Source organism: Equus przewalskii, chromosome 26, assembly GCF_037783145.1.
Source record: "Equus przewalskii isolate Varuska chromosome 26, EquPr2, whole genome shotgun sequence".
Taxonomy (NCBI): Eukaryota; Metazoa; Chordata; class Mammalia; order Perissodactyla; family Equidae; genus Equus; species Equus przewalskii.
The window spans coordinates 12684308-12697025 of NC_091856.1; the positions used below are offsets into that span (position 1 = coordinate 12684308).

The 12718-nt window shown below is 45.7% G+C and overlaps 1 protein-coding gene across 11 annotated transcripts in view; it reads left to right on the plus strand.

Annotated features, from left to right (window-relative positions):
• The window catches only part of ZNF462 (zinc finger protein 462), a 137845-nt gene that overhangs the window by 100255 nt on the left and 24872 nt on the right, over positions 1 to 12718 (plus strand). For all 11 annotated transcript variants that reach the window (XR_011533486.1, XR_011533488.1, XR_011533489.1 and 8 more), the window contains exons 8-9: positions 2983 to 3250; positions 5143 to 5279. Coding sequence is in view for 8 of the 11 variants with exons in the window: in XM_070596044.1 (XP_070452145.1) it covers positions 2983 to 3250; positions 5143 to 5279 (405 nt within the window). In the remaining 3 variants the exon portion in view is untranslated. The remainder of the gene's footprint in view (positions 1 to 2982; positions 3251 to 5142; positions 5280 to 12718) is intronic.

The window sequence follows — 12718 nt, forward strand, 5'->3', positions numbered from 1 at the left end:
CGCCTGGCTCAGGGTTGGGTGAGGAACATCTGGACCAAACTCATCTCTGCTGTTGGTTCCGTTGTAGATATCACCAGCCATGCAGTTGATAAAGAAGTGACTCGTGTGGCCCACAGTTGGGTACGGAATCCCGGTTGGATTCATCCTCTTGTGCTTCTGCGGCTGTATTTCTCTGTGACCACAAGTCGGGCTCTCCAAGCGCAGAGTGTTTTTACTTTCCTTAAGCTTGGAATGAAAGAGAATCGTCTTAATGATGATTTTTAACTTATGTGACATGCCCTTCACTGCTAACAGTCTCTTTGCCTTTCTAACCTGGGCACAGAGCAGCCCTGTTCCTGCTCTTCAGGCTGTGCCTCGTGAACCAGCTAGAATTTTATGTAGCTTAGCAAGTGGGCTTTTTTAAGATCGGTGGAATCATACATGCTCACGTCTTTGTCACTTTAGTGCCCGAAGTGCTAAAATTGTACATTATTCGCAAACTCCCAAGTGAGAGAGAAAGAGAGAGACAGTGTCTTGGCACCAGAGAAGAAAGTACGGCTCTAAGAAGACCCAAAAAGTTGTAACCTGGGTATTATTACAAATGTATCATAAGTGATGGGATTTGCTTATTTTTGTATTCCATCTGATTTAAACCAGGAGAAAAGGAAGGTATGCCGTGGCTCCATACAGCTGTTGCTCTGGCACTGCCATTTAAGAAGGGTGATGAGCTTTCCTTCCTTGGAATCCTTTCCCCACGATTTCTTGTATTTTTATTTCTCTGAGTTTCATATAACACGTAAATACTGGAGTTAAAATTTAGAATTCGTTTTCTGAGATGGATGGAATAATATGCAATCGACCCTAAAGACAAGAAAAATGTGTTAAGTTAAAGGAGACGCTCTTCCTTTAGAGGAGGTGTGTCTAAGAGGTCCGTGCACGTGTTAGGTTAGGTAGGGGGTGGGCGGAAGGTAGGGGGAGACGAATTTACCTGGCTTATCGTCTGATTAGGAGCTGCTTCATAATTTTGCTAGAAATGGGTTGAAGCTGTCAGGTGCCTTGGGTCAGAGATGACTGCCAGCGTCTGTGCTAACCTGTGGGACACACTGAGGTGGGTGCTGTGTCTGGGAGGAAGTCTTGGCTGCTTATTGGGAAATGGACTGTTCCTGGAGACGTTTGTTCTGGTCTCTGGGTAGATTTGTGGATGGTGGACGCTCAGGGGCAGTTGGACCCGACTTTGGTCCCCGAAGGTCACAGAATTTCTCTTCTGCAGAGCTAAGAGCACACGAGGACCACACTGCCCAGAGGACAGGGGCTTGTCGGGGGCACTGCCTTGGCGGCCCAAGTCTCTGTTAACAAGAGAGGCGGAGTGTGTTTTGTTCTTCATGGTGTGTGTGTTTTAAGCAGAAACCAGTCTTGAGAGCTTAAATAGAACACATCTCGAACAATCCATGAAATGGTAAACAAACCTGCTATTGAAAGAAAGAATGAGAAGTTGACAATTGCATTATTGTGATCCTGAGTGGGTTCATCAGCAAGGGTCGAGGAATAAAGAAAAAGGAGATAAAAAGAATCGGGTGAAATGAATTCAGTTGTGTCACTGCTTTCTCTCTTTGTCTTCACTTTCCACCTGGTAACGAACCCATGGAGGCTCCGAGATAATTGTTCAAGTTTCCTTTTGTTTTATTCTGGTGTGTGTGGCAGGTCGGTTTACAATTTCCAAAGGGGTTTTTCTCGATCTTGAGGAATACAAATGGAGGAGGGGGAGGAAGAAAGCAAGAAGGGGAGGTAGTTCAGTATTTTGAAGACAGGAGGTGGCCCCACCAGAAGGGAGGCTGCATCGAAGAGGCCGATGGGATGGATGGTACAAGTGTCATCAAAGATGGGTTTTACAGAATTCCTCCATGTCCTGCCTGGGGGAATCGTGCTTTGGAAAATGAAGTGTCCATCAAATCAGGAGGAGGCTGGTACAGTTTCGCTCCCTTTTCCCCCTGCTTTTTGAAAGGCTTCAGAAAAGAGCCCTTTGTTTTCTTTTCAAGGAAAGTTACACTGAAATTCATCTGTGTGGAACTCCCGGGCTCTATTGTGTCATTCACAGGCAGCTGTAGGTTACACAGGACAATGTTGTTGAATTCTTAACCTCAGCATTCAAAGCCGTGTGTTGGGAAAAGGTTCAAGACCTTTCTTTTACTTTCCCTCTCTCTCTCTGTTACGTTTTTTTAAATTTATTTAAAGAAGAAACTCTGAGATTTCCCCACCTCCCATCTAGATCCGATTTCCCCACCACATGCCACTGAAGCTTCTCAGGGTTGAGATTTGTGCCTGTCATTTCCGACATTTCCCTCCAAATTGCAAACTTGAAAATACCTTCCAGGGAAACTTATTTGGAATTTCATTTTAATGGGATTTATGAATAAATCTCCATTTTAATGCTGACTAAGCTTTAAACATCCATTCCTGGAGAACACTCTGGGATTTTTATATTTTAAAATTTAAATCACTTCACTGTGAAGGCATAAAACATTTTTATATTTGTGAGTGCCATGTGCTTCAGCATTTCTGTTAAACACTTTTTTTTTTTCTTTGCTTGGCTTGAATAATTCTGGCCTGCAGAGGAGGAGCGATTGCATCATTTGCTTCGCTTTCTCGTGTAGACTCCTGTGGACGTTTTGTGGGTTTATCTCCCCTACAAGGACGGGTATTCTGTGGCAGCCTGTTGCCACACTGCAATTTCCTTTAAAAAAAACAGTTTCCTTTCTTCCTTCACTTTGAAACCTTTAACCTCAGAATTTTATTTTTAAATGCTGCAAGCCTTCAAAGTCAGATTAAAAGAAACGACACACCTGTGTTTCCCCAGATAGGTGTTGTGAATGTAAATGAAGATGAAAGATAGGGTCATAGTCGTCCCCTTAACAAAATACTCAAAACTAATGTCGGAGGTTTTCAAGCTTCAAACCCCCACCGTTTTTTCTGTGTCCGGTGTCATTTTCCCCCGTCTGTCCACAGACTCATCCTACTCGGAGCCTCCAGATGTCCAGCAGCAGTTGAACCACTATCAGTCTGCTGCCCTGGCGAGGAACAACAGCCGTGTAAGCCCTGTGCCTCTTTCTGGGGCTGCCGGGAGCGCTGAGCAGAAAACCGAAGCTGTTCTTCACTGCGAATTCTGTGAATTCTCCTCTGGCTACATCCAGAGCATCAGGCGCCATTACAGGGACAAGCACGGTGGGAAGAAGCTCTTCAAGTGCAAAGACTGTTCCTTTTACACAGGCTTTAAGTAAGTGGCATGAAGAACAGCCTTGAAAAACAAGGTGGCTGCCTCTGCTCCGCCCCTCACCACATTCTTCCCTTGCCCTCTCCTACCTGGAGTTCAGGGGAGGCCTTGCCCATGGGATGATGCAGGGATTGGGTTCAGTCTTCACAAAAGGAGGCTAGTTCCAGAAGACTGCTTTGGGGTTTGTGGAAGGGATGAAGAGCTATATCTGAACAAATGAGTTTAAAAAGCAGAGTGAATGGGTGCGCGAGCAGTGTGAGATCGCAGCAAAGGATTTCCTTGACCCAGTGCAGGAAGCAATGCTTTTTTTTCCCCTCGGAGAACTGTGTCCCCTTCTTTTATTTGTCTTTGAAAAAAAATGTGTTCTTGAAAACAAAGTCAAAGTCAAGACAGAACATCCAGCAGTTGTGACTTTTCTGCTACCCTTGTAGAAAATTCTTCTCTCTTAAGATCATATTGTGGAAAGACACCCCGAGAATCAAGACTCCAGCCTGTGAAGACTAGACTTGAGCAATCCTAGAGAGATTGTTCCAATCTGGAGAAAGAGAATCCAAAGTCCCCTTTGCTCCTGTGTGTGACAGAATCAGTGAACTCAAAAAAATAGAGGGCTTCCTATCATTTAATCTAAACTGTGATTTAATCTCATCCTGGGAGAGACTGTTGAGGTTAGTAGTTACCAGTGTAGAACGTGGAGCCTGGCTGCCTGGGTTTGAGTCCCAGCTTTGCCACTTACTGGCTGTGTGACTTTGGACAAGTCTCCAAGACTCTCTGTGTCTCCGGTTCTTTGTAAAATAAAGATACTAATAGTCCCTCCCTCCTAGGGCTCTTGTGAGGAGTATATGAACCAATGTATCTGAAGTGCTTAGAGCAGTGCCTGGCACAAAGGAAATACTAACAGTGTTACAATTTCTATCAGAGCTAGAAAGCTATTATAATAAGATAACGCTAGATGGTATGTTACGGATCGAGAGCTGTCATCATCGGCTCCTATTGCAGTCAGGACCTGAGCCTTTGGCCACGCCAGTACTTCAGTACAGACTCCGCAGAGGGGCTGGCGACAGTAGGCTTCAGGCCCAAAGGAAAACATGAGTTGGAAGAACAGATCTCTTTTCCACCAACATCTGAGTTGCTGGGATTTGATGGAAAATGTGTTGTATCTCTGTTAGTTCGGTTCGGTTGTTTTTCAGATAAATATGTGTGTGGCCTTAGAACTGAGAGAGAGTTCTAGAAGGACCCAGATCACAAGGCCCACTGACAGGTGTGCGTGTTCCCCCGAGAGAAGCACTAGGTTAATTAACCCATTAAACCCGCCCATTACGCTCTTGGTTTCCTCCGGTTTTTGAAGGCTTTGTAGAATGTGACATTTTGGAAAGGATGGAGGGGCAGCAACTACTGTTGCCCTCCGCCTTCGAGCTGGTACAGCAGCTCTGAGTTTAGTTTGCCTGGTTGTCAACCATGACGTCAATGATGACTCCCTAACCAGCTTGTAGACAGTTGGTAAATCCACCTAGCTTTAAAGTCGTCTCTCTCCTTCGAAACACGATGAGAAACATGTTTTCGTAGGGATTTTATTTTCATATTTTTAACAGACAGTTTCTAATTTTCAAGAATACAGTGTTTAGGGAATCCCATTTCTTTTCAAACTAAGCCCTGAACCCAGCCAAGTGGCAAAATTTCCAAAAAAGAAGTTACCGCCGCGCAACAGTGTTCAGTTACTGGATTGGACAAGTGACCAAGGAGCTTTTGGTCAGCAAACGTGATTAACGACTGTGGTTTGGGCCCATCAGGCGGGGTCTCACACCCGGAAGCCCTGTGGTAGGGTTGGCAGCAGGGGGTGTGTGAGTGAAGTGGTCCCTCGTCCCGCTCACTGCCTCTCTCCCCTGCCTCTCCCCCAGATCTGCGTTCACTATGCACGTGGAAGCCGGGCATTCGGCGGTTCCTGAGGAGGGCCCCAAAGATCTCCGCTGTCCTCTCTGCCTCTATCACACCAAATACAAACGCAACATGATCGACCACATCGTGCTGCATCGAGGTAACCTTCCTGACGTGGATTTCTTGGTGTGCGGGGGAGGGTGGCCCAGGTGGTATGACAGGGATGCCGTCTCGAGGTGGCAGTGGCACCTCTGCCCTGGTCCCTTGTTCGTCACCTTATCTCCAGGCAGGAAATCACAGTGACAACCCCGGGGACAGTCAACTGGATAAAAACGCCTTCTTGCTGAGAGGATTTCCTCCACCTGGAGTGGGGCAGAGGTGATGGGTTCTGCAGGCCTGCCCAGCATGAGGGAGCTTTATATTCTGAATCCCCTGCTCTCGCAGCCAGGCTACGGAAGGAGGGAATGAGAAACAGAGGGCTGGGTGAAGCCTCATTGTAAAACGTGAAGAGTTCTCTGGGTGAGAGCGGTTCTTTGGAGGAAGACCAAATGATGCTTTCCAACACAGAATGTAGAGTTTCCCCTGAAATGGATGGAGAGAGAAAATTCTTAAAAATAAAAGTGGCCTGATGGATATTAGAAAACCCATAAACCTTTGGGTTTAAATTCTGATTTTAAAGCCTTCTGGATTTAACCTGTCTCTCATCTGTAAGAAGAGATGACGATTATGTCTATGCAATAACATGTAAAGTGTCTAGTATGTTCCATAATGATGAATGCTGAGGGTTCCAAATAATTGGGTCCTGTTGATGCACAGGGCCACTTCTTTTAAGTCCTCTTGGGTTTTTCTTTGAGTTGAGTTTACCCTTAGTGAATTAAAACACGGTTAAACAACAGGCTTCCTCTGCATTGGGAGGAAAAATGTGTTTATATAAAAACTTCTTTGCCCTCAAAAGATTCAAGCCGGAGGTGGATGGAACGAGATGACTAGAATACCCAACTGCCAGTCTCTCCTTCTGTTTCCATCTACTGATCTTTCCATCTCTCCTTTGCTCCTTCCCTCCCTCCTTTTCTTCCTCCTTCTTCCTGTCTTCCTTCCATCACTTGTAACCTTGGAAAGCTTTTCGGTATTTGCCACATGTGCCTCAAAAGCTGTGAGTGTCTTCTGCTCTCTTGCTGAGATGTCAATCACTCTGAAATGCTGGATATTTGGGAGGCATTCTCAAAGTTTCCAACCTTTCCCCAGAGCCACTGCCTTTGACCAAGTGTTTTGTGACATTTCACCCATATCTGCTGCAAGCTCCCTAAGAGGCTCAACCTTTCACATTCTCAGATCTCCCCCCACCCCCTGGCACTCTAATGAGACATGACATCGTTGCTGGCTAGGATGTCCACCTGCAAGCTGAGAGAAGCAGTGAGGCAACATTTAGGCAGGAATTCTTGGCCCGAGTGGTCCCACCTGGTGTTCCGCCTCAGTCACCTGGCTTCTGGTCCCCCGGCCCATGTGTCGTGGTGGCTCTGTGCCCCCTAACAGCTTGGGGAGAGGCCACGCATAGTGGTGCTGCCGAGCAAACAGAACCGGTGAGACCTCACTTCCTCATTTGACTCCCTCTCCTTTCCCATATTGCTGCCTGGCGGGATCAGACCTTTGATGCCTAATGAGCTCAATGGCTTCCCTTCCCTGGGCTGAGGATTCAGGAAAGAGGGAGGCAAAGAGAGATGCCCTCAGAGCGCTCCACTTGACGAAGCGCTTCTGCCGCACAAAGTCGCTTCATCCTCCGACAACACTGTGGGGGATAATACTGTGACTCATAGTCCTGTTTTACGTCTGGGGAGCTTGAAGCTGAGAAAAACTACTTTTTTTTTTAATTTAGTATAATTGTTTGTGGTCATTTATTTCACATTTATTTATATCATAAAGAGATTTGTGCAGAACTATAGGATTAAGAACAAATGAGGAAAATTGGGGCAAATGCAAAATCTGGAGAAGCCACTTGAAAGTTCCTCTGAAAGGATGGGAGAGCTCACCGAGAGGCTGGGTACTCAGTGTGCACCGGGAGGTGCCGAGCGTTTCGTCACAGTGGGCTGCAGACATGGCCCTGAGATTCCTGCCAACCATGGGAGAGAAGAAAACAGAATCCAACAGAACCAGTTGGATTTAGAGTGTTTGTGAGACTTTTGAAATTTTGTTAAGGAAATTTTCAGGAATCCTAGACATGAAAACCTGCAAGGAATTTCTCCATGAGTTCTCCGGAAGGGGACTGTGTAGGATATAGTGCATGTGGTCCCCACCATCAATACAGTGGTAAGTCCCACAAGGGCCACGGGAGCTGAACTGGTTTAATCACAGTCACCCAAGCAGTGAGCAGCGAAGCTATGAATCAACCGGTCCTCTGATCCCAACACATCCATCATGTTGCCTGTCACTGGTTACCTACGATCTCTTCTGTTTATTGATAGAGATCATTTATGTAAAAAGAGGCATCTGAGTAAGTAACTGTTGTCCTCATAGGGACTTACTGATTGTCAGAAAGTGCACAATCTCGAATGAACACGAGCATTTAGGATTGGTAGTAATAGTGACAACATTAACAACAACAATGGTTACTATTACTCAGTGCTTATTAGGTGGCAAGTGCTGTACTAAGTGTTTCCAATATGTCATTTTATGGAATTCTCAGAAAACCTTAAGTGGTGGATGTTACGGCTATCCCTGATCACAAGGGAAAAAACAGGCTCAGAAAGACTGAACGTCTTACCTAAGGTCACATGGCTAACAGGTGACCCAGCTGGGATCTGACCCACAGTCCATGACTTTAACCACCACTCTCTCACTCTAGGGAAGATGGTTGGTGTCACCCTGTTGAAAGTCCCAGTGGCTGTGACAGCTGGGTCCGAGGATGGAATTTTCTGTGGGCTGGAGGTCAGAGACAAGGACCACTGAACCATAGATAGCAACCTGCTTCAGGACATCTGTGTCTGCTATCTGTGTCCTGGGCTGGCATTGGTGTCCACCTCAACTCAAAATGGCAGCTCAGTGGGAAACTGATCTTGACAAGTCAAGAGACGGAGTTGGGTGTTTGCCTCACAATTTCAAGTTGGGGCTGATCTGAAAGTAACAAGAGGTGGCTCTTTCTGCAACTGTGCTCTCCTTGCTCTGTGGATGAATAAACATCTTTGGTCTCTAGGGTCTGCGGGAAGAGATCTTTCTGTGGCCGTCATTAATTAAAATACTTGGGATAAAAGGCAAGAACAACAACTTCTGAACTGGCCCTGAGACTGACCTACTGCTTGCAAGAATAGAGTTTCCTTCGCTTTTTGTCCAGACAAATAGCTATATTTAAATAGGGAGGGAAGGAAAGAGAATCCACTTTGCTCATGGCAAATCTGAATGCGAAATAATCATGGATTCGTGTTGCTGTGGCAAAAGAGAGCGTACTGTTTGTTCATGTGTTCAGCAAACATTCATTATTTGCCTCTTACATGCCACACTGGGTTCTTTGGGTCAGATGGGGTATGTAAGACCCAGAACGTGCCCTCCTCAAGGAGATGGAGCGTGTGTATAAGTATATATAAGACAGGGATAACTTTCCAGGACAGTCGCAGTGGCAGATATATTTCTGTTTGGGGTAGACAAACGTGGTGAAGGGGGAGTGGCTTTCAAACTGAGCCATGATACCATTTCAACAGGCAGAGAAGACTTAAGGTGGGGTATGTTAGTTTCCTGGGTGTCTTAAAATAACAAAAATGTATTCTGTCACCTTTTTGGAGCCAGGAACTTTGAAATCCAGGTGTCAGCGGGCTGTGCTCCCTCCGAAGGCTCTAGAGAAGAATCTCCCTTCCTCGGCTCTTCCCAGCTTCTGGTGGCTCCCGACATTCCTTGATATTCCTTGCCCTGTAGCTGCACCATACCAATCTCTGCCTCCGTCTGCCCATGGCTTTCATCGCTGCATGTGTCTCTGTGTGCCCTCTCCTCTTCTTATAAGAACACCAGTCATTGGATTTAGGGCCCACCCTAATCCGGTATGGACTCATCTTGACTAATAACATCTGCGAAGAGCTTGTGTCTCAATAAATTCACATTCTGAGGTTCCAGGTAGACATAAATTTCAGGGGGACTATTTGACCCACTACATGGCAGGGGGGTGGGGGCTTAACAAACCACTCAGGTGAGTGGAAGCAAGATGTATTTACAGTGTGGTGTTAGGCCATTCTGAGGAGGGCCTGAAGGGGTAGGAGGCAAGGCCGGAAAAGTGTGTTCTGGCCAAGTTATGGAGAGCTTGGATACCAATGTAGGAGTTTGAACTTGACTCAGCAGACAGAAGAAAAGCCAGGGTACTGCGGAGACACCTGGTGGATACTAATTTAGCAAAGATTGAAGTGAAGGATTGGTAGACCCATCTCTTTGAGGAACTGTAAACTTAGGTCAGATCAACATTTGGTGAGGTTGGCCATGATTGGACCAGTTTAACCAGGGAAAAATTAAGCCCTGAGACTTTAGTTTCAGGAGAAAGATGGTGGTAGGACTTTTGGTGGGTTTTCATTCATGCAACAAAAAAGTTATTGAACACCCACTGTGTGTTGGCATTGTTTTAAGCTCTGGGAATACAACCATGAAGAAGCAAGGTTTGTGTCCTGAAGGAACTTGAACTTCAATGGGAAGAGAGACAGTGAACAAAGGAATAAATAGTCTCATGAGTACATTTCTAGTGAGTTTATCACCCTTGGAAAAACGATGCCTCGTGCATAGCTTTGCCTGTATGTACCTTGCGCCCCCAAAGTAGACCTGAAAAATTGGGCACAGATTGAATTATAGGGATGAAACAGTTTTGCCAAATATTTACATGATGATTATGGAGCTGTGTAATCGCTGATACTGGACTGCAGTCGGCATATTAACTCAAAATTTCTGCTTCCCAGCCTGTAGCCCCAATACTTAGACAAATGCTGAATTTAACTGAACCCCACCATTGGGCATCTTTTTGGAATGGAACTAATCTCCCTTAATTTATCTGATCAATATTGTTTTTCTTGAGAAAAAATTCTACAGTGAGATTGCCAATCTTTCATTTTGTTCAGTGAAATTATATGTTTCCTTCCATCGCCATCAAATACTTTGCCTGTTGTAGTTAGAGGTGCGATTCTCAGCTCTCTCTGGCTTGAAGGTGGTAGCCTGGATAACACCAAAGCTTAATAACTTCTTACTAGGAGCTGTTGTGCCTTGTTTATGTGTGTCTGTTTATGGTTATGTTTGGGGATGATTGTTTTTTGAGAAACCCATCGTTAGTTTCTTAATGGCTTTCTCGTACTCAGCCTTTGTCTCTTGGGTGGCTGAGACAGAGTATGGGTGGGTCTTTGGTTTGGCCCAAAGAGGGGTGCAGTCCTCTCCCATGATAATCTGCCTACAAAGTTTGCAGGAGTGAATGACTTCCAGATCTCTCCCTGCTTCTTCAGACTTGGCACTTTGTGGAGAGGAAACCCATGTGTGTTGTGGTCTGCCTTTCAGGAAGGATTTTTACTTGGTGATTCTGGACTCCACAGTGATGTGGTTTTTCACCATTTGGAGCAAAAATGACCCTACTTTGTAGTTGCAGTTCTGCAGATTTTTCCAGTGAGCACACGGGAGTTGACAGCACACACTTCTCGGCTCTTGTTGCACCCTTGTATCCGTGCGCCTCAGTGTGGCATTCCTCTGGGGTCCAGCTGCAGAACCAGGCATCTTTTGAGTGGGACGACACGAGAGACACAATCTATCTTGCAGTCGAACTGGTGAAGTCATAATATTTTTGCAGCCACTGCTAGAAGCTGAGTCACAATGAGTGTGATTCAGCCCTTGCTTTCTTACCCAAGGTAATTTTGAGAGGTGTGAAGTCAAGAAAGGCCCACAGTTGTCACTGCCCCCATAGAAAAAAGCCCTGAGTGCTGAGCTTCTGTGGCCAAGACAGGGCTCCAGCCTTACCTGGAAACTTTCCCGTCTCTAACTTTATGTCCCTCGCTTGCCTCAATCGTGAATAACCTCATTCAGAAAACGCTGTCAATCATTGGCCCGCCTTTCAAGGTCTGTCTTGTTTTTTTATCTTGGTCATGTTAGCCGTGTTTTTAGAAAGGAGAAAAAGTTAACTTTTTTCTACAATTCATATCTTAGTAAAAATCCACCTAACTAAGAGACTTGGGATGTTAGTAATATCTTAGTTTGGAAATAGGAAATCTTATATTTCAGAGTAAGAAAACAGGGAAATGATCAGATTTGAAGATATTTGGAAGATACTCAGATCGAAATGGTTGCCTTAGATATCTATAGCTTTTGCATTTCTGTGTTTTGGTTTTTTTGGTGAGGAAGATTCCCTCTGAGCTAACATCTCTTGCGAATATTCCTCTTTTTGGCTTGAGGAAGATTAGCCCTGAGCTAACATTCCTAACAGTCTTCCTTTATTTTGGGTGTGGGATGCCACCTCAACATGGCTTGATGAGTGGTGTAGGTCCACACCGGGATCCGAACCCACAAATCCTGGGGTGCTAAAGCGGAGTGTGCAAACTTAACCACTACACCACGGGGCCAGCCCCCAGCTTTTGCGTTGTTAGAATATTAGGAATTATTAGTTAGGCTTATAAGTACGCTGAATACAGATTGAGTGTTGCTGGGAGTTCTTTTCAGGGGTGAAGGAGCAGGGCGCTGGCTAAGGTCAGGAGGCCTGTGCTCCCAGGTCACAACTTTGTACTGAGATAGAGGAGTGACTTTGAGGAAGCAGCTTAACAGGTCAGTTCTCAGTTTCCACATCAATAAACTGAAGATAGGAAAGTGACTCTGCAGGGTCTTATGAGAATGAAAAGTGGCAGTGAGGGCAGAACACCGAACAGTGCCTGAAACATAGCGAGCACGTAATCAATTGTAGCGGTGGTTCACATTTATTATTATTACTGAAACTCCAAGGTTTTTGGGAGTGCTCATGACTGTGTAAAATTCACTTAGACACACATAGTGAAATTGGAAACCGCAAAGAAAACTAACCAAAGTGGTAGAGGAATTGAAAGGGAGACCTATGAAAAACCATTTTGAAAGAACTGATTATTTACGGGGCAGAAGTGAACACAGGAGGATGACTGAGTGACTTCTTCAAGGTGTGGGACACATCGTTGTCTGGAAAGTCATACCCAGCTGTTCTCCATCTCCACTGGGGTCAAGAGAGCCAGGGCAGACGGGACAGGCCAGAGCCAACAAGTGAAAGTGGAAGCAGAAGGAATGACGAAATAGAAATCAGGGACAAACACAGAGAGCAAGGGGGGATGCAGTCTCAAGGAAGGTGCCAGAAAAGTTCATGTCAATACTTCCCATGAATCCCTGAGGTGTGAAAGCATATGCTCAGTGTGGGGGCTGGTCCCCCTGGTTCAGCCTGTACCCCCGTCTCTTCTCGTGGGCACCAGCTCATGGATGGTTCACGTCCACACATCTTACCCAGGGCAGCTGGAGTTAATGCTTGGCACTTGGCTTAGAGCAGTGGTTCTCAACCTGGGTCCACCTTGCTTCCGTGGGGTGCATTTGTCTGGAAGCATTTCTAGCTGTCACAACTAGGGAAGAGGGGGAGCTTCTGGCGTCTAGTGG